Genomic DNA, 20916 nt, shown 5'->3' with positions numbered 1-20916 from the left:
AGCTGCTATGAGACATCTGACTCTAAAATATGATGCAGTTTTACTCATTTTGAATCTATTTCAATCTCAACATCCAGCTCCACCTGCCTGCAGCCTCTGGCCTGTACCAGTGATCTGGTCACGCTCCAGCACTTAACAGAGATTTGATGTATCTCTATCATCTGTACTGCAGATCAGATCAGACCAGGCCTCTAATGCATAGCAGCAGCTTTGACATCAGGACCCGATATAGCTGCCTCGTAATCCTGAAAAAAAAGATTAATGACAAGCATAATCCTGCTATTACGATAATAACTAACTCTTATTTCCATCCCTCGCTCACACGTAGTCACAGTATTTCTGCTTCATGTGGATCAACGCTGTTATTAGGTTTAAAGAGCAGCAGGGTGACAAAAGGGTTCTATGGGAGTGTGTGAATTCTTAGAAGCTTCATTGACAAAAACAACTATTTCAAAAGTCCTCCCTGGTTGCTGAAAGCCTGCCATGTCAGCGTGGTATTGAAAGGATAAATATACAATAGCTGCTCAACATGTGTGACAACTTGTTTTAAATGTATTGATAATCTTGTATACAAGCTTGTCTTGTATTCCTGCCTGGTTCAGAGTAGCCGATCTCCCTACTTAAGTTTGTAGTCTTCTTAAAATGGTTTAGTTCCTGTAGAAACTGGATTCTGGTTTCCACTAAACCATCAGACATACCAGCAGCCTGTCCACTCATCCGCCAAATGATTATTCTGTTCAGCATCTGACTGCTGGCAAATCTTTAACCTGTTTCCCCTTCAGGTTCAGTGTCTCTGACCACATGCCAGTGTGTGTGTCTTAAGGGGCTCTGTTAATATTTATGCTCTACAGGAAACACATCTCAATACACCGTCCAGCCAGCCTCTGTCCCTGGGTGACACTCAGGAGTCTCACCCTGGTACTAAAACAGCACTCTGGATATTAGGATTAGAGATTAATCTACTGTACGTGCTGTTCAGCAACAGGTAGTGATCTCAACTATATTCCTCATTGCCTGAAACATTAGATCTCAGCAGGATTACTGAGTCAATCTAATGGCAACACCTTCCTGGCAGTGTGTGGGTGTGTATATAGTACAGTACTGTAGAGTATGTCTGGTGTGTTTGCGTCTCAGTTGGGTTGTGGTAAACACGGGTCCAGTTTGTGCTATTGGTAGGCCGACAGCTCATTCACTGTCTATATGCGTCATTCAGAGATGAAGTTGGAGAGACGTAAACATTGGCAGCATTACAAATATCCTTAAGTGGAAATATATTATCATCATCAGCACCAACAACAGTACTGCTACACCGTGCCGTCTGTCCGTGGTGTATCCGCGCTTTGGTCTACCGCAGCGGCTCTGTACCGAGCGGACTAAACGCAGTGGACTCCTGCCATTTAAATATATGACACTCTAAACCTGGCTTTTGTCAACCGTTCTAAACAGTGGGAGGATAAAAACCAACCTCCCCTTGTGAACTATAGGCTGTCGATACTCCTCGAGCCTCCCTCCTCGTGGGAGATGACAATCCATGCCACCACCGGGCCCAGTTGAGCGAGGGCTGAGGAGGAGGGGGGCCGGATTGGACTGGAGGGCCGTGTGACGTCAAGGAAACTCTCTCTCGCTCTGAAACCGTCTTTATTTAAAGCGCGCGGGGGAAAGCTCATTAGAACATTACACTGAGACTGACTTAACGTTGGATTACCCGGACTCGCGCTGCCCGAGGCATCAACAACCGGATAGCTCATCTGATTCGGTCCGTCGAGAACGCTTCACTCCACCGGACAACCTGCAGCTCCTCACATCTGCAGTAGCAACATTTTGGGGATACCCAAATATTGACCATATCAAATTAATATTCCTACTGGATTTCGAATCAACAATTTATAGTTTCTATAAAGTTTTCAAAGTTTGATCAACATGCTTGGAAACATGCGTCGGCACAGTCTACGTTTGCAGCACGAGCTTCACCGGTGGAGCATCTGCGACACCGGCAGCCACCTGCTGTCTGTCAGCATGACGCGGGTCCCGTCCTGCATCTCGCGCTCCAAGTCATACATGAGCTCTGCTGGGGAGTCGAACGGAAGCCGCGAGAGCTGGTCGTCTAACGAGTCTGTGGTCTCTACCGATTCGGTGTGTGATGTCGAGGGCAGCAAGGGCCAGTTCCGCGTGGTGCTTCTAGGAGCCAACGGAGTCGGGAAAACTGCTCTCGCCAGCATCTTCGCGGGCGCAGCGGACAGCATGGATAGCGATGACTGCGAACTGTACGCAGGTGAGAAACCTAGATGTAACTACCTTGATAGTTTCCTTTTTGTGTGAAAGAGTTCAACTTTTGCTTGTAATTTCATCATCTGACTCAATATGAACAAGGCGGTGTAACGTAAATGCCGACGAATATGAGTTTTCATTCCCTCATACTCTTGCTCTTTCAGACAAAGTGTGTGAGCAGGTTCTTACCGTGGATGGAGAGACTGTAACGTTCACTCTGGTGGATACATGGGATGGAGAAGTAAGCATTGTCCATAACAAACTATTAAACTGCTGTGTCTACATTGCAAAAGACATATACACCCACCACCAAAGCACAAGGGCCGTTTCAGACGTGTTTGCTGTGTTACAGGATGAAGGCGGCTGGGCTCAGGAGCAGTGTATGCTGACAGGTGACGCCTTCCTCCTGGTCTACTCTATAACTGACCGGGCCTCCTTCCTGCGAGCCTCAGAGCTGCGTATATCCCTCCGCTGTCTGCGCCCAGCGCACCACACACCAATCATCCTGGTGGGGAACAAATGTGACCTGGTCCGCAGCAGAGAGGTGTCTGTCAGTGGTGAGTGACACGTGTTTTGTTGTGAGATGTAGAACTATTTGTGTGTGCCAACTGATTTCTGACTGGTGTGTATCTACTTCTAACAGTGTGTGGGTGTGTGATGGGTGGGTGTGTGATGGGTGGGTGTGTAGGCTATTGTATTTTTTGTAATATTTGTATTTTTATATTGTAATTTACGGCAACTTATATTTTATTTTATTGTATATTTAATTCTATTCTAATCCCACTTAGTACTGCTAGTTTATGTACCCTTAGTATAGATAGTCCACATATTTAAATTTTAGGTATATGTTTATTGTATGCACCTTCCTGCCAAAGCAAATTCCTTGTCTGTGCAAACTTTCATGGCGAATAAATCCCATTCTGATTCTGATTCTGTATGTTTGGTTGTCAGGAGTTCCGACAAAGTTAGATGTGTTCCTCTGAACCCGGTGTGTGTGTGCTGCTCTCTGACTGGGTTCTGTGCTGTGTTCCTCTGAACCCGGTGTGTGTGCTGCTCTCTGACTGGGTTCTGTGCTGTGTTCCCAGAGGGCCGTGCGTGTGCTGCTGTTTTTGACTGCAAGTTCATCGAGACTTCGGCTGCCATGGAGCACAACGTGTGGGACGCCTTCCACGGCATCGTCAGGCAGCTGCGTCTCCGCCGCGACACCAAGGAGGCCAACGAGCGCCGCAGACACACTCACATTCACACTCACACACACGCACGGCAGCAGAGCATGCCCAGGAAGGCCAAGCGCTTCCTGGACAAGATGGTGGCCAAAAACAACTCCAACGTGGCGTTCCGGCTCAAGTCTAAATCCTGCCACGATCTCTCTGTGCTCTAGGACCCAGAAGACACCTGTACCCTGGTCCATGCCCGCCTCTACACCACAGTCTACATTAGACTGATCCGTCTGAACTCAACTGTTATCCCAGTCGCCAGCCTCTGTGATGGACTGGAAAATCAGCCAATGGACGTATTCGCCTTGTCTGACAGACAAATCTGTGGAGAGTAATGACGCTTTGAAAGTTTGAGAGACAAACTAACGAGAGACTCTGAAAGAGAGAGCAGTTTAGAGGAGCAAGATGATGTCAGATGTTTGAGAAAGCAATCCCCTCCCGCTCTCTCCTTCCTGCCTTTTGTCTCTCCTCTTTCTCATCCTTCGTTTGTGCGCCCTACCAAGTGCCAAGGTTACCCCAGCAACAGTAAGCCTACACCAATGAAACGTTGTTACTGTTATTTTCTAATCAGCGTCTGTATTGAGCTGGTAAACACTGTGTTGTCTGATTTGTGAGCACTGTCTATTGAATTAGTGAATAAAAAACATTCCTAAACGTGACCTCTTTCTGTTGTGTGTGGTTCACTTTAGACCCAGTCACAAACCAAACACCACAGAACTGGATACAATACACGATTAATATAATACATGATTATGTTCAAGTTACTTACTGACCCGGTAAAACAATAAAGATCAAGACAATGGTCTTGTTATACACACCAAGCAGTATACACACCAAGCAGTCACGGAATATAACCTTTAGACCATAAAACCAAAATGGAGGAACAACCTCCATGGAGGTGTGTTAGTGAGTGTGTGTGTGTGTGTGTGTTTGTGTTTGAGAGTGAGTGTGTGTGTGTTAGTGAGTGTGTGTGTGTGTGTGTGTTAGTGAGAGTGTGTGTGTGTGTGTGTTAGTGAGTGTGTGTGTGTGTGTTAGTGAGTGTGTGTGTGTGTGTGTTAGTGAGTGTGTGTGTGTGTGTGTTTTTCTTATCTCAGTGTGATAGAAAGACACTCCTGATCTCCAGAGTTTGAGTTCCTCCACCAGGCTTGAGGATCAGAGCAGGATGTGACACAATAAGGAGATTTACTCCTTGCTTCAGCATTGTACTTTCCCTCATTGTAATTTTGCACTTTCCGATCTCAAGGATTAAACAATTCAGAAAGTAAATGGACATTTCCTACTTATAAAAGGGGTTTGAATTTTGTACATATACATGACAACACAGAATCTAATGTTGTTTACTTCCTCACTGTGGCCCCGGGCCTGTTCGTATGTTTGGAATATTTCCCTGCTGTTAGCTCCTTTCTAAGAGGTCTCTAGGAGCACTTCAGGGTAATCCTATCTTTGTTTAGATGAGAGAGAGGAATATCATAGTACAGTAATATACAGTGACTCTGCATCCGTGGTCTGTGTGTGTTCAGTTACACCTAGCAGTGGAACAGCCGAGACAGGAAGCAGTTCAAAGGTCAAAGTCTGATAAAAACCCTTCCGGTCAGGATCAGTCCTTCTGAGGAAATCCAGTCACTTCTCCTTCAGAAGGTCCAGCTGAAGCCCAGGTCTGTAACTGATGAAGGTGACCAGGCTAGTTCAACAACCAGTTATGGGTTTAATCCCACAAATCTGCCCACACACACTGCTAAAGGATAGGCAATCTTGAGGTAATCAAATTGGGATTAACTGAACACTGAAACTTCCCCACAATGTACGAGTACAAAACATACATCAGCTTCCTGTCTGACTTTTCTGTATCAAGTCAATATATTAATTTATTGTATCCTTGGTACTCTACCCTCCCTGCCTGTCTCTCCCCTGTTTGGTGTCCTGATTGGCTGAGCTAATCAATGGGGAGGGATGATTGGACAATCATTAGGTCCAATAAAACCTAGCAGGTTAGGCCTGGTTAACGTTTCACTAACCGGATGGGGCTGCGGGGATACACTACAGCCCAAAGAGAGACACAGAACTTCTCCTGCCAGGTACGTCTCTCTCTCTCGCTGCCTTTGCTAAGTGAGTTTCTCAGAGTCCTCCAGGGCTGAAGGGCTGGATCGTGTTGCCAGAAGAAGTATACTGAGGGGGCTGCAAGTTGTTGGACTGTACGTAACATGTGTGCTTGGTAATGTATGCTTCTCCTTGGGTGTGGGTTATGATCTTGACTTGACTTTGGTTGGGCCTGCGTCTCAGGTGTTCCCTTGTACTGTGTGTGTGTGTGTGGGTATCGAGGTTTGTCTTTGTAACGCTCACATCAGGCAGTTCCTGTGAGAGATCCTGTGTTGGAGCTGGTCTCAGCAACAATGGAATCTTAACAAAGCAGAGGTCATTCTGTTTGAAGCTGTCAGGAGAGGCCTGTCGCAGCCTAATTTGCAGACCAGCACAGGACAAAGTCTGCTCATCTGAAGGACTTACTTCCATCCAGATTGGGAAATAATGATTATTGTTCATTAAGGAACTCTGTATAGTAGCGAGATTTCAGCATGTCTTGCCACGCCTTGATCTCATGTCATCTATCTTGGGTTATTTTCAGATCTTCTTTTGTTTTCTTCAATGGTTAGCTGGTTTGCTGTCTGCCAACCATGTGTGTGTGTGTCAATAGGTTGTATCTCTGTGCTGTTATGTGTCTGTCAGTCTGCAGAGATGGTCTCTCACAGAGACGGCAGGGGAGAGATGTAGAGAGACCCTGGTAGAGTACGGGCATGTGAAGGTTACAGAGGAGGTGGGTTACAGAGAAGGTGGTTGTAGCTTCAGGGTCAAACAAAAGTTGCAGACAGAGTGTGAGGTGAGGAACATGACAGACAGACAAGGTGAAGTGTGTTTGTGACACACAATCAGAGGTCGCCATGGCAGACTGCTCAATGTCACCTTCAGTCTCTCTGTGCAATCCTGTCATGTTCCCGTGTTCCAAAGGAGTTACACACACACAGTGATAATGAATGTCTGTAGGACACTGATCAGGTCTGTGAACCGAACGTTGTATTGAATTTCTCAAGTTATGAGTATTTGTGTGTGTCACAAGAATAAGAAAACCTGGGTGTTTAGTTAGAGTTCAAACCCTCGGCAGTACTGTTGTTAGGAAAGAGAGTCTCCTGAAACAGAGCTCCACCCCCGAAGGTAGGCAGGAGGGAGGTGGAGGTGAAATCTTTATAGTTAAGGAGTGTCAGAAGCCAGGAGATAAGAAAGTGTTGGTTTGTCTCTGCGTCCTTGTAAGCGACGGTTTGGATAGAGGGAGATTCACAGACACAAAACTTCATATAAACAGAAGCTCTCTCTTTCTCTCTAAAACACAAACACACACTCAGTCACACACTGGCTTTAGGCTCAGAGACCATGTCACATGGGTTAGGGTTAGACCATGTCACATGGGTTAGGGTTAGGGTTAGACCATGTCACATGGGGTGACACACCTGAGTCATGCCGGGACCTTGGCTGTTTGTTGGGCAGGGGAGGGAAAGGCAGGGTGATACCTCACGGCCCACCAGAGCTTTAAACGTCCATATATGGACAGTCATCAGCCTTTTAATTCTGACTTTCAGTTTCTTGCCAGGGGGCGGGGTCACCCTGTAGTGTGGGAGGAGTTATAAAAACTCCTAAAGGCGTCTGACTTCCTTTCTTTACTAAAAGTCTGAGAGTTTGAGATTCTACAGTCCACGACTGGAGATGTACATGTTTACACAGATACTACAACATGTGCTTGCTATTGTATGGATCATACTGAATGTTTCTCCCTCTCTCTCTTTCTCCTCCTCCTCCTCCTTTCCATCTCTCCTCCTCTTCCTCTCCATCCCTTCTCCTCTCCATCTCTCCTCCTCTCCATCTCTCCTCCTCCTCCTCTCCATCTCTCCTCCTCCTCCTCTCCATCTCTCTTCCTCCTCTCCATCTCTCCTCCTCCTCCTCCTCCTCTCCATCTCTCCTCCTCCTCCTCTCCATCTCTCCTCCTCCTCCTCTCCATCTCTCCTCCTCCTCCTCTCCATCTCTCCTCCTGCTCTCCATCTCTCCTCCTCCTCCTCTCCATCTCTCCTCCTCCTCCTCTCCATCTCTCCTCCTCCTCCTCTCCATCTCTCCTCCTGCTCTCCATCTCTCCTCCTCCTCTCCATCTCTCCTCCTCCTTTTCTCAGAGTCTCCTCACTGAAGCTCATCAGAACTCTCACAATGCACCTGTTGCTGTTCTCGCTCCTCATCGGCATAGTGAGTACACTACCCCAACAGTACCAGTCATCAACACACACACTCACACACACATACACATGCTGGGTCAATTTCATATTACTGTTTGATTACTTATTACCTTTAAAGAGCTTTACCTATTAACCTCTATCCTTTGAATGTTGGCAGCTCTGTTTAAATTATTTATTTCTGTGATTTGACCTTTATTTTACGAGGCCGGTTAGTTAAGAACCGACCTGCTCCAGTGTAGCAGGAGACCGTCACTATAACCTACTAGTGATGGCAATACACAGTGTGTCTGTGTATGTGTATGTATGTGTATGTGTGTGTATGTGTATGTATGTGTATGTGTGTATGTGTCTGTGTATGTGTATGTATGTGTATGTGTGTGTATGTGCATGTGTGTCTGTGTGTTTGAGGCTTGAGTTCTGAGTGCATACAGCATCACAATATGCTGCTGGTATCCTCGGCATCCATAGTGAATTATTACAGTGTTACTGAGAGAACACTCCCTCAACGCCTGTGTAGACTTTGCTCTCCCATTCTCCAGTGTGGTGGAGGAATTTCATTACAGTAAATCTGTCAAGTGAGTCAATGAATAACTGTCCTGTATGAGCCCTGAACTCTGATGCTTCGTTCTGATAGGCTGCAGGTGGAGGTCTGGATGACAAGAAGGGACCCCTGGAAGACAAGGTTCTGAACGTTCCAGAGGCCGCTCCCGTACCCTACGCTCTTTATCAGGTAACACACACCCTACGTTCTTTATCAGGTAACACACACACACATTTGAGAAATCTAATCTCTGTCTCTTAATACTTCTCACTCACAATCTGGCCCTGTGCAGTTCCATGCAGTCAACCCTGATGTGAACGGCTTCAGGGTGAGCGGAGACTCGGAGGGGAAGATCCAGATCTCCAGAGATGGATGGCTCTACCTGGAAGAGGCTTTAGTCTGGGCCCACGCACACACACACACTCTGCAGGTAACACACACACACACACACACTCTGCAGGTAACACACTCACACTCTACAGGTAACACACACTCTACAGTTATTGTAACATATGTTGTTGCTTGTATTACATCAATGTGTTTGCGTGTGTGTGTGTGTGTTTGCATGTGTGTGTGTGTGTGTGTTTGCATGTGTGTGTTTGCGTGCGTGTGTGTGTGTGTGGGTTTGCATGTGTGTGTGTGTTTGCATGTGTGTGTGTGTGTGTGTGTGTGTGTTTGCATGTGTGTGTGTGTGTGTGTGTGTGTGTGTTTGCGTGCGTGTGTGTGTGTGTGTACTTTAGGTGGAGGCGCTAGTCGACACTGAACCAGTAGAGGGTCCGTTCACTGTCACCATCAATGTGCTGGATATCAACAACCACGCCCCTTCCTTCAACCAGACAGACTATGTGGCTGTGATCAGGGAAGGCAGTGTTGCAGGTGGGTGTGTGTTACAGTGTGTTAGCAGAGCCTGGTGTGTTACAGTGTGTTAGCAGAGCCTGGTGTGTTACAGTGTGTTAGCAGAGCCTGGTGTGTTACAGTGTGTTAGCAGAGCCTGGTGTGTTACAGTGTGTTAGCAGAGCCTGGTGTGTTACAGTGTGTTAGCAGAGCCTGGTGTGTTACAGTGTGTTAGCAGAGCCTGGTGTGTTACAGTGTGTTAGCAGATCCTGGTGTGTTACAGTGTGTTAGCAGAGCCTGGTGTGTTACAGTGTGTTAGCAGAGCCTGGTGTGTTACAGTGTGTAACTCTGCTTGATGTTCTAGGTGTTCCATTCACGCGTGTGTTTGCATCTGACCTGGATGACCCTGAGTCGACCAACTCCCATCTGAGCTACAGCTTGGTCAACCAGATCCCCAACAAGCACAGCACCCCCTTCTTCCAGATCAACACAGAGACAGGGGAGATCTCCACCACCGAAGAGGGTACCACACACACACACTCTCTCTCTCACACACACGCACACAAGTCAGGTGGCTGAGCGGTTACGGAATCGGGCTAGTCATCAGAAGTTTGCTGGTTCGATTCCCAGCAGTGCCAAAATGAAGTTGTGTCCTTGGGCAAGGCACTTCACCCTACTTGCCTTGGGGGAATGTGATTGTACTTACTGTAAGTCCCTCTGGATAAGATCGTCTACTAAACGAGTAACTGAAAAGTAATATGAACACATACACATTTTTTCACACACACAGACACACAAACCTTCTCACACACCTGCGGGTACCATTGGGAGGGTGAGGCCTTTAATCTGTCCATTTTAAACTGTAATCTGACAGTAGAGCAGCAGTAATCCCACACCAGGCAAGATTACCCTTGATCTGCTCCTATGCCTCAGATTGTCACTTGACAAATGTCAATCTGACCACACGTTCAATGTGATATATTGGTGTTTCAACCAATGAATCCCAGACTGTCTAACTGTAAAAACGTGCAACATTTAGCAATAGCTACATTGCTATGGTAGATCAAGTTAGTCAGCTGGTGTGTGCAGGGTTCATGACAGCAGCTTTTCAACAAGGATGATGTGTTGTGTGTAATTGTGTGTGTGTGTGTGTGTGTATTACAGGGCAGCGCTTGCTGAAAGCCAGAGAGGGTGTTGTGTATTCCAGAGGTCAGGATGGCAGCAGCCATGATGCCTTGAAGAGGAAGTTTGATGAGTACTGTTCCCCCATAAAGGATGTCCCATACGAACTCAACCCCTTCTACACCTGTGTGGAGAGAGCAGGTATGACTGCGTGAGTGAGTGTGACGTGGAAACTATTCTACCAAGTCAGAATGGAAGTCAGATGGCTGAGCGGTTAGGGAATCGGGCTATTAATCATAAGGTTGCCGGTTGGATTTCTGGCAATACAAATGACGTTGTGTCCTTGGGCAAGACACTTCACCCTACTTGCCTTAGGGGAGTGGTGTTGTGGTGTCTTTATATCTGTGAATGGTTCTGTCTCTGGTGTCAGCAGCTCTGAATGGGCCTATTTGGTCTCCTTTGGTCTTCTTTTACTGAACTCATGGCGCCCTTGTCTTCCTCTGTGGTTCAAGAGATGCGTAGGCTAAATCCCCTGGAGGACCCAGACTTCGTTCTGTTTGTGCGTGTGGAGGACCTGGGCGGGCAGTCAGAGAATGCTCTCAGCTCCAACACCAGAGTCAATGTCGCTGTGCAGCAGAACCTGTGGGTCACCCCTGGACCAATCACAATCAAGGAACATCTAGTGACCACATACCCCATGTTAATTGCTAAGGTATGGAGTGGGATTCACTCAATACAAACAGTACACTGAAACACTCAAATACACTGAAACACTCAAATACACTGAAACACTCAAATACACTGCACTGAAACACTCAAATACACTGAAACACTCAAATAGCCTGAAACACTCAAATACACTGCACTGAAACACTCAAATACACTGAAACACTCAAATACACTGAAACACTCAAATACACTGAAACACTCAAATACACTGCACTGAAACACTCAAATACACTGAAACACTCAAATACACTGCAGTTCAGTGCTGCAGCTGCAACCTGCAAACTCTTTATACAGTAACCTCCCCACCCCCCCAGGTCCAGTCTAACACGCACAGCGCCCTCTACAGGCTGGTGCAGAAGGAGCGCCTGCTTCCTTTCCCCTTCAGTGTCACTCCCGAGGGAGAGGTCATGCTGACTGAGCAGATGGACAGAGAGGAGAAGAGCAGGGTAACACACACACACACTCAGAACCGCCCACTCACACACACACACACACACACACACACACACACACACATACACAACCGCCCACTCACACACACACAACCGCCCACTGACACACACCACACAGACATACAAACCTGGCACCTAGTACTGTTGATGCTACATATGTACTGTATATATATGTAGCATATATACTGTATCAGGACATTAACATGTTTGCTCACCTGCCACTGTGGCTAGTGGTTTTCCAAAGTTACTAGCCACTCAGCAATTTCACTAGCCACAATTTTGTTGTTGGGAAATTAAGTTTTATTTGATTAAAGTTGACTATGGTTTTCTGCAATTTTCTTGAAGAACTAGATTTACAATCCTTTCAAATGTAAATGACCATTGTAAACACCCAAAATCAAGACAACATAAAATGTATGTGTCGCCAAATCTTCAGCTCTTATAAGAGTGTAAAGCTCCTTTTGTATGAAAATATGCAAACGATTAAGACAAAGACAAAAAAAGTAGCTCTTTGCATATAACGGGGTGTAAAGATGTATTGAAAATATATATGAACTAAGCAGAATTTGTTTTTGTCCAGTTAAATATTTATAAACAACACAATTATTTTAGTCTCTTTATTTTCGGTTTCACTTTCATCACCAGTTTTTCTCTTTTTTTGTCTGCCCTCCGGGTTTTCCTACACCTGTTATGTAGCCTACCGCCACATCCTTGCCTTGCACTGAGCAGGGTCCTCAAGTTCGATCAAAAGCCCCACGAGACGAGCTTTCGCGTGTGTTCGCACGTCTATGTTGCTTAACAACGAACGTACAATGGCCGAGACTGTTTAACACAGGGGGAAACGATACGTGCTGGTTGAAATGCGTGCGTCTCACGGTCAATGCGTGAGGCTTGAGAACCCTGCAATGAGTTTATTATTTTGTTTGGAGAAGACTACAATAAAAAATCTTATAGCGAGATATATGTAGAATTCCACCTGCCAAAGTGGCTAGTAAGAGTGACTGCTTTACCCGGCACAGCCGAATTCTACCCGCATTTGGCGGGTGGGCGGGTGCCAATGTCACGCCCTGTACTGTATATATATGTGTATGTGTGTTCCAGTACACTGTGGTGGTGCTGGCTGAGGACCATGAAGGGAACGAGCTGGACCCTCCCATGGAGATCCAGGTGCTGGTGGAGGACGTGAATGACAACCCTCCTGTCTGCCTGCTGGACGAGACCGTGTTTGAGATCCAGGAGAACGAGCTTCCAGGTAGAAGCTCCTGCAGGTCAGGGCATGCACGTGACTCTGGGTCCTCTGGTTCCCTCCTGTGAGAGATGTCTTGCTTGTTCTCAGGCAGCCCTCTGGGCCAGCTGCAGGTCAGCGATGCGGACGAGGAGAACACAGCCAACTCCTTGCTGTCCTACACGCTCCTGATCCAGGCTCCTGAAACCAGCTCCCCCATGTTCTCTATCGATGATATCACGGGACGTGTCCAGTCCAGACAGCTGCTCAAGAGGAGAGACGCCACCGAGTATCGTCTCACCGTGAGAGTCCACGACCCAGGTAAAACACACACACATACGTACACACACACACCTAAACATACACACACACTCATCCACTGTCCTGTCTTAGGTTTCAGCACAGAGTGCAAGGTCGTCATCAAGGTCATAGACGTCAACAACGAAGTGCCAATCTTTGAGCAGAGCGATGTGAGTATCTCCATGACGATGTGAGTATCTCCATGACGATGTGAGTATCTCCATGACTGCTACGCGCTCGTCTGGTGAAACTCAAAGTGTTTGACCTTTGACTGACCTTGTGTGTGTGTGTGTGTCTGTGTGCGTTTGTGTGTGTATGTGTGTTTGCAGTACGGTAGCCACACCCTCTCTGAGGACACCCCAGTAGGCCACACCATCCTGACAGTGAAAGCCACGGATGCTGACGACCCCGGCAGCGGGAGCTCACGCATCGAGTTCCACATCACCGCTGGCAACGAGGACGGAGTCTTTGCCATGGAGACAGAGTCCAACGGAGAGGGCAGGATTGTTCTTGTCAAGGTATGAGTGAAAAAGACACACACATACACACTCAAACACACATACATACACATGCACACATGTAGCCGGTGTGTGGTGAAACTCACTCCTCAGGTATGTAACAGGCCACCCGCGTCAACACATTTCTAGCTTTTCGTTGGCGTAGTTGGTAGTGGTGGCGTTTGGGAAGTCAGAGGTGGAAGGTTTGACTCCTGGTCGGAGCGAACAGTTGCCTGTATGCCTCTGACGGAGCTTGCAAAACCACCTCTGTTACACACACACATAGACACACTCATACACACGCACACACACACACTAGGGTTGGGTACCGAAACACGGTTCCACTATGGAACCGGTTCCTACACAACCGGTAGGAATCGGACCAGATTAGAACGCAAATTTCGGTTCCTAATTTCGGTTCCACTTGTTGTGTCGACTGAAATATTTTCCCTCTGTCGCTCCGAAACGGATGTACAAAGATCACACTTTCTCTGTAGTCTACCGTTAGCTAGCTACAGTAAATGTAGGCTACTTTTAAAATGCCATATTTTCCCTCTGGGCTCACCAAAACGGACATAAAAGAATATTAACCATTCACTGCACGTGATCGCTAGTAAACATATTACACTTGCTCTGCTAGTCTATCGTTAGCTAGCTTTTAGTGCATTTAAAATGCCTAAAGCGAAGTGGTCGAAACAAACGCTCCCCGCAACCCTAACACACAAACATGAATGTCACATGTTATGATAACCCCCTCCCCCCACCCAATTTTCTCCTGCAGCCTCTAGACTTTGAGATCACACCCTCCACCAGACTCCAGATCGACGCCCGGAACCCAGAGCCCCTGATGGCCGGAATACAGTACGACAACCAGTCCACTGCCTTCGTCACGGTGGAGATCAATGATGTGGATGAAGCTCCGGAGTTTGACATGGACATGCTAGACGTGGTCCTACCAGAGAACACCAGCCTGGGAGCCTCTGTGGTCACAGTAGGGGCCAAGGACCCAGAGGGAAAACTCATTGAGTATGGAAGCTGAGCCTTAGTTGCACCTGAACAACAAGAGGCGGTAGTTTGATAAAGCTACCATACCAAATGCAGTTGAGTGAGTGTGTGTGTGTGTTGTAGATTCAAGCTGGAAGGTGACACCAAAAGCTGGTTAGAGATCGATCCAGCCACAGGCGAGATCAAGACCAAGGCCAAGCTGGACAGAGAGGTGCTGGAGGCCTTTGATGTCACAGTCATCGCCTTTGAAAAAGGTGAAAAACACACAGCCAGTCACACAGCCAGTCACACAGCCAGTAGCACAGCCAGTCACACAGCCAGTAGCACAGCCAGTAGCACAGCCAGTCACACAGCCTGTAGCACAGCCAGTCACACAGCCAGTCACACAGCCAGTCACACAGCCAGTAGCACAGCCAGTAGCACAGCCAGTCACACAGCCAGTCACACAGCCAGTCACACAGCCAGTCACACAGCCAGCACAGATCAACACCCGATGTAAACAAACCCTGCTCATCTTGTCATCTGACATCATTTCACAGCCAATCCCCAGCTGTCCTCGGAGTGTGTGGTCTCTGTGCGCCTGTTGGATGTGAATGACAACGTGCCCAAGCTTCTGGAAACCCAGGCCTTCATCTGCGTCAAGAAGCCCAAGCCTGTCATCCTGTCAGCCACGGATGCAGATAGCGCCCCCTACAGCCAGCCCTTCACGTTCACCTTCCCCCAGAGCAAGAAGTCTCCTAACTGGGACATCAGCAGCATTGATGGTGACGACCAGTTATACCCCTAGTGGTTTCCCTCAGCTAGTCATGTTCAGCATCTGAGTCATTCTGGTCCCTGATGTGTTTCCTGTAGGTACATCTGCTAAACTGACCATGAAGAAATCTCCAACGGAGGATAAAACCTTTTTGATCCCCATAAACATTAAGGACAGCGCAGGGATGGGCGTCACACATAAGTTTGAGGGTGAGTTGGTACAGTGCAGCGCTGGGATGGGCGTCATACACAAGTTTGAGGGTGAGTTGGTACAGTGAGTGATTGTGTATTTTTCCAAGGTTGTGTGTTCATGTGTTCTCCATCCACAGTGAGGGTGTGTAACTGTACAGAGCTGGGGTACTGTTACACCAAACCAGGTGAGCACGGCTTCAAGTACGGAATGCCCACCACCATCGGGATCCTTGGTGGGACTCTGGGATTCATTGGTGAGTAACGTTCATCTCCACCAGACCTCACACACAGCTGGAGCACAAACTGACTGTAGTGTGTGCTGCCCGGAACACAGAGATGTGTGTTTGTGTTGTTGACTGTTGTCCTGTCCTCCCCAGTCCTCCTGCTGGTCATCGTGTTCCACCGCATCAAGAAGGATAACGAGAAGAGGAGACTGCAGGAGGGAGACACACAGTCCATGCTGTAGAACAGCTGCTTGTTTATGTTAAAAGATAGTACACTAAAGGTTTCATTAGTTTTATGGATGTTATACACTATAGCTTGTTATAATCAAGTTTTTGTTGCAGTTCAATAACTTATTTACCCTAAAAGTTGACAAAATATAAAATAGTGATTTATTCATTTAGGTATATATTTCTCATTCATGATTGATGCTTTCAAACCTTCGTCTAAACTTTCTACGCTACCAGTTAGACATGTCAGTCACACAGTGAGGGGTTTACTGTGTGTGTCTACAAGCATCACAAAGATGTCCTACTGTTATTGTAAACATTGTAAATGTACATTTAATAAGTTGATCACTGTAGAAGCTCACAGTAATCCAGTTCTTGTCTGTTAGTTAGTGACTTGTAGCCAGGGTGTCAGCGTTCTAAAACATGTCTGAAGTAGCACAGTAAACATCACAGATGTAACACCTTCATTCTCTCCTGGAGAGGTCCAGCATGTGGACCTCTGATCCAGGCTCAGTGATAATGTGGACAGTGGGTTTCTCAATAAAAAAGAGTTTTACCTTTGGCTGTTTGTGTTTATGGACGTTTGTTTTGACAAAGGCTGTCCGGAGACATGTGATTGGTCCTTTGTTAGAGGTGACATAACAGCCAGTAACTTCAGTAACAACATGAACACCTCCACACTGCAGCCGTCTGTCTTCCTGCCTCTCTGAGTGATTAACCTGCCCCTGACCTGCCTCTCTGATCTGCCTCTCTGTGTGACCTGCCTCTCTGACCTGCCTCGCTAAGTGTGACCTGCCTCTCTAAGCGTGACCTGACTCTCTGACCTGCCTCTAAGTGTGACCTGCCTCTCTGAGCGCGACCTGCCTCTCGGACCTGCCTCTCTGAGTGTGACCTGCCCTCTGACCTGCCTCTCTGAGTATGACCTGCCTCTCTGACCTGCCTCCATCTAGTTCTTTTTTTTCTCCACCTCTTTGTGTATCCAAATGTTCCAAAGAGCAACGGTCTGACTCATCTCTCAGTGTGTGTGTGTGTTAGGGTGTGTGTGTGTGTGTGTGAGAGAGAGAGAGAGAGAGAGAGAGAGAGAGAGAGAGAGAAGAGAGAGAGAGAGAGAGAAGGAGGAATAGTGCTTTTTTCTTTGATAGATTCTTGTTTGTAAGACTTGCCTTTGTTCAGTGCATAAAGACTTGTACACACACATACACACACACACACACATTCACTCTCCAAGTGACAAGGGAGTGCACACATACACATAAGTACACACCCACACACTCAAACAGCCCATGTGAGAGCAGAGTGTGTGTGTTAGGGTGTTGTGGGTGCTACATGTGCTCTGACTTAGCAGAAGGCAACAAGAAAAACGTGTAACGTTATGGATGATACAGAGGGAGTTAACGTCAACATGACTGAGAAGAGACATTCCTGATCACCCATGGCCATATACTTTTCACTTCAGTATATGTCAGAGCCCATACTTCAGTATATATCAGAACTTCTTTACTTTAACTTGAGGGAAATGAGGAGTCCGTCTTTTTAAACATGATTTTCTAGTATTTCCAAAAACAATGGACAGTGTTGATTAGTCATTTAGTATTACAGAGGAATACTGTCAACACAGGTCACATAACAACCAGCTGAGATGTGTGGGTGGGTGAGAGAGAGAGAGTGGGAGAGAGAGAGGGAGAGAGAGAGAGAGAGAGAGAGAGGGAGAGAGGGAGAGAGAGAGAGAGAGAGGAGAGAGAGAGAGAGAGAGAGAGAGAGAGAGAGAGAGAGAGAGAGAGAGAGAGAGGGAGAGATAGAGGGAGACAGAGAGAGAGAGAGAGAGAGAGAGAGAGAGAGAGAGAGAGAGAGAGAGAGAGAGAGAGAGAGAGAGAGGGAAAGAAAGAGAGAGAGGGAGAGAAAACAATGGGACAGGGAAAGTAACAAAATGAGAGTTACAAGCACATCAAGTATATTACGTCATAATGTTAGTGTTTCTCTAACAGTAACCTGGCAACACGTTCCACAACAACACACACATACACCCACAGACACACAGACACACACAGCCCTGCCGGTGGGAAGGGGGGAGAGAAAAGGAGAAAATAAAAAAATGATGGGATGCATTGACCATGTTAGGCCACCTTTCTGACAAAGACGCACACACACTCAGACACACGTGGACACACAGCTGCACACACTCACACATATTCACACACACATCATATATACATTTTGTGTTTGCAAAGTGTTCTGCTTCAGTTGTTGTGGTGTTGATTCACATTGTGTCTTGATTATTGTGATAAGATGGATTTTAAATAAAAGTTTAATTGCCCCCCCCAAAATATTTTTTTTCTAAAAATAAAACACATTTCACTGTTTTTGGACCATGGCATAAAATGACAGCTAACATAATTTCATCAAGTCATATCAACAACACATAGGAAAGTGTGAACTAGTTCTAGTCATATGAAATCATTATCATTCTGATTGGATTTTAAGAGCAGACTGATCACTGTAAAAGAGGGGACTATTTGCACAAGCTTTTAAAACCTTGGAAATGTGTATTATTGTTTTCAGTATTACATAATGAATTGACTATGTTTAGCCTGTGTTCTGCTCCTCTCTTTCACCAACCGTCTCTGGAGGAGGGGATCCCTCACTGAATTGCTCCTCCCAAGGTTTCTTAAATTTTTTCTCCTGTGGTGAGTTTTTCTGAGAGTTTTCAGAATCAGAATCAGAATGGGATTTATTCGCCATGAAAGTTTGCACAGACAAGGAATTTGCTTTGGCAGGAAGGTGCATACAATAAACATATAGGGACCTAAAATTTAAATATGTGGACTATCTATACTAAGGGTACATAAACTAGCAGTACTAAGTGGGATTAGAATTGAATTAAATATACAATAAAATAAAATATAAGTTGCCGTAAATTACAATATAAAAATACAAAAATACAAATATTACAAAAAATACAAATGTACAAGATACAATTTTGTAATGCAATGCAAAAAGCAGTGTGTTTTAAGCAGGAAGTCATTAGAGTCAGTGTGGTCCCTTGGCCTTGTTGAAGAGGCCAACAGCGGAAGGGAAGAAACTGTTTTTGTGGCGTGAGGTATTGGCCCTGATGGACCGCAGCCTTCTGGTGGAGGGGAGTGACTGAAACGGGGAGTGTCCAGGGTGGGAGGAGTAGGCCACAATCTTCCTCGCTCATCTCAGGGGGTCCTCGAGGTGTGCAGGTCCTCGAGGGTAGGCAGATTGCAGCCAATCACCTTCTCAGCAGTGCGGATGATACGCTGCAGCCTGCTCTTGTCCTTGGCAGTGGCAGCAGCGTACCAGACGGTGATGGAGGAGGTGAGGATGGACTCAATGATGGCTGAGTAGAAGTGAACCATCATTGTCTTTAGCAGGTTGAACTTCTTCAGCTGCCGAAGGAAGTACATCCTCTGTTGTGCTTTCTTGATGAGGGAGCTGATGTTCAGTTCCCACTTGAGGTCCTGGGAGAGGATAGTGCCCAGGAAGCGGAAGGACTCCACAGTGTTGACTGGAGAGTCACACAGGGTGATGGGGGTGAGTGGGGCTGTGTTCTTCCTGAAGTCTACAACCATCTCCACTGTCTTAAGACCATTGAGCTCTAAGTTGTCATGCATGCCTGTGATAGTTAGGGTAAAAAGAGCAAAACACATTAGAATATAAGAATGAATAGCTGAATGTTCATCAAAAAGATGCTAAATCTACAGATTAACAGATCTTATAGATAAACATTTTAAGACATTTAACAAACTGATTCCCTGCAGAGGGCTGGGTCACATAAGCACAGAGCTGGACTCAGCTCACATTTACAGGACCCAGGACCCTGGACCCAGGACCCAGGACCCTGGACCCAGGACCCTGGACCCTGGACCCAGGACCCAGGACCCTGGACCCAGGACCCTGGACCCAGGACCCAGGCTGACAACACCCTAGCACGCTCTAGTGGAGTAGTTTATGTGCGTCGCTAGGTTTTAGTGCTGTGAACTAAACTCTCCACTTGTGGAGTCGTCAAACTAAACTGACCAGAGTTAGAAATCCGATCTCATGACCCCGGTCCTGTGGCTACCACTGCTTAAAATGACATTCAACTCTGACCTGAATTTAACTTTGAAATTCTGTGTTTAAACACCCATTGGCAATTTCCTTGATGTGAGACTGTTTAGCCTGTGTTCTGCAGCTCTCTTTCACCAACCGTCTCTGGAGGAGGGGATCCCTCACTGAATTGCTCCTCCCAAGGTTTCTAAAATCTTGCCTTAAATTAGTTTTTACATTTATTCATTTAGCAGACGCTTTTATCCAAAGCGACTTCCAAGAGAGAGCTTTACAAAGTGCATAGGTCACTGATCATAACAACAAGATAGCCAAAAAACATCGCGAGTAGCCAAAACATGAACCACACATTTACATTTATTCATTTAGCAGACGCTTTTATCCAAAGCGACTTCCAAGAGAGAGCTTTACAAAGTGCATAGGTCACTGATCATAACAACAAGATAGCCACAAAACATCGCGAGTAGCCAAAACATGAAGCACACATTGTGAACAACCAAAGCAAGTTTTTCCTTGTCTTCCTTCAGGGTTTAGGTTGGTTGAGGGGCAGTTCTATGGGCGTGTGTGAAGCCCTCTGTGACACTGCTTGTAAAAAGGTACAAATACATTTGATTTAGAGTTGAGGGGGAAGGTAAAGGATTGAAGAGTTCACGAACGGACAGAACTGAGGTGGAAGAGCAGAACGTTCTATGATTCACTCGTGCTTTCAGGTGAGTGGGGCGACACCACACTGACCTTCACATACACGCATGTACACAGTCCACACGCATGTACACAGTCCACACGCATGTACACAGTCCACACGCATGTACACAGTCCACACACCCTTTCACCTTTGGCGCATGCCAAACTACAATCTCTACTGTAACTGGAGACCAGGACAACCTTCTGAGTGGCATGGTGGAAGCAGCAAAACCACATTCCAGGGGCGAGGCAGCTGAAGCCAGCTAATCCTGACACACTCTGGTGTCTCCACACACTCACGCAGAAACAAAT

The 20916-nt window shown here is 46.6% G+C and overlaps 2 protein-coding genes across 2 annotated transcripts; both read left to right on the top strand.

Annotated features, from left to right (window-relative positions):
* Positions 1-1920: 1920 nt before the first annotated feature.
* On the top strand, positions 1921-3996 carry gem (GTP binding protein overexpressed in skeletal muscle). Its single transcript, XM_067238599.1, has 4 exons — positions 1921-2272; positions 2433-2509; positions 2621-2825; positions 3354-3996. The coding sequence occupies exons 1-4, from the start codon at positions 1921-1923 to the stop codon at positions 3647-3649; spliced, it is 930 nt and encodes a 309-aa protein (XP_067094700.1). The 3' UTR covers positions 3650-3996.
* Positions 3997-5542: 1546 nt separating this feature from the next.
* cdh17 (cadherin 17, LI cadherin (liver-intestine)) lies at positions 5543-16417 on the top strand. The gene is made up of 19 exons (XM_067237732.1): positions 5543-5677; positions 7694-7763; positions 8388-8483; positions 8587-8724; positions 9035-9170; positions 9493-9651; positions 10293-10451; positions 10763-10962; positions 11294-11425; positions 12533-12683; positions 12768-12977; positions 13050-13126; positions 13286-13474; positions 14235-14479; positions 14582-14712; positions 14998-15222; positions 15311-15421; positions 15541-15657; positions 15781-16417. Exons 2-19 carry the CDS (start codon positions 7728-7730, stop codon positions 15867-15869), a joined length of 2601 nt encoding a protein of 866 aa, XP_067093833.1. The 5' UTR covers positions 5543-5677; positions 7694-7727; the 3' UTR covers positions 15870-16417.
* Positions 16418-20916: the final 4499 nt, after the last annotated feature.

This window comes from Osmerus mordax, chromosome 6, assembly GCF_038355195.1.
Source record: "Osmerus mordax isolate fOsmMor3 chromosome 6, fOsmMor3.pri, whole genome shotgun sequence".
Lineage (NCBI taxonomy): Eukaryota > Metazoa > Chordata > Actinopteri > Osmeriformes > Osmeridae > Osmerus > Osmerus mordax.
The sequence above is the reverse complement of the archived record's forward strand: the minus strand, read 5'-3'. Positions and strand labels throughout refer to the sequence as shown.

What these genes read in the sequence shown, in the direction of transcription:
- gem (XM_067238599.1), top strand. Translation starts at nt 1,921, where the DNA reads ATGCTTGGAAACATGCGTCGGCACAGTCTACGTTTGCAGCACGAGCTT. An exon ending in TGACTGCGAACTGTACGCAG is followed by an intron (nt 2,273 to 2,432) that starts GTGAGAAACCTA and finishes TTGCTCTTTCAG; the next exon opens with ACAAAGTGTGTGAGCAGGTT. An exon ending in TGGATACATGGGATGGAGAA is followed by an intron (nt 2,510 to 2,620) that starts GTAAGCATTGTC and finishes GCTGTGTTACAG; the next exon opens with GATGAAGGCGGCTGGGCTCA.
- cdh17 (XM_067237732.1), top strand. Translation starts at nt 7,728, where the DNA reads ATGCACCTGTTGCTGTTCTCGCTCCTCATCGGCATA. An exon ending in CAATCTTTGAGCAGAGCGAT is followed by an intron (nt 13,127 to 13,285) that starts GTGAGTATCTCC and finishes GTGTGTTTGCAG; the next exon opens with TACGGTAGCCACACCCTCTC. An exon ending in CCAGAGGGAAAACTCATTGA is followed by an intron (nt 14,480 to 14,581) that starts GTATGGAAGCTG and finishes TGTGTGTTGTAG; the next exon opens with ATTCAAGCTGGAAGGTGACA.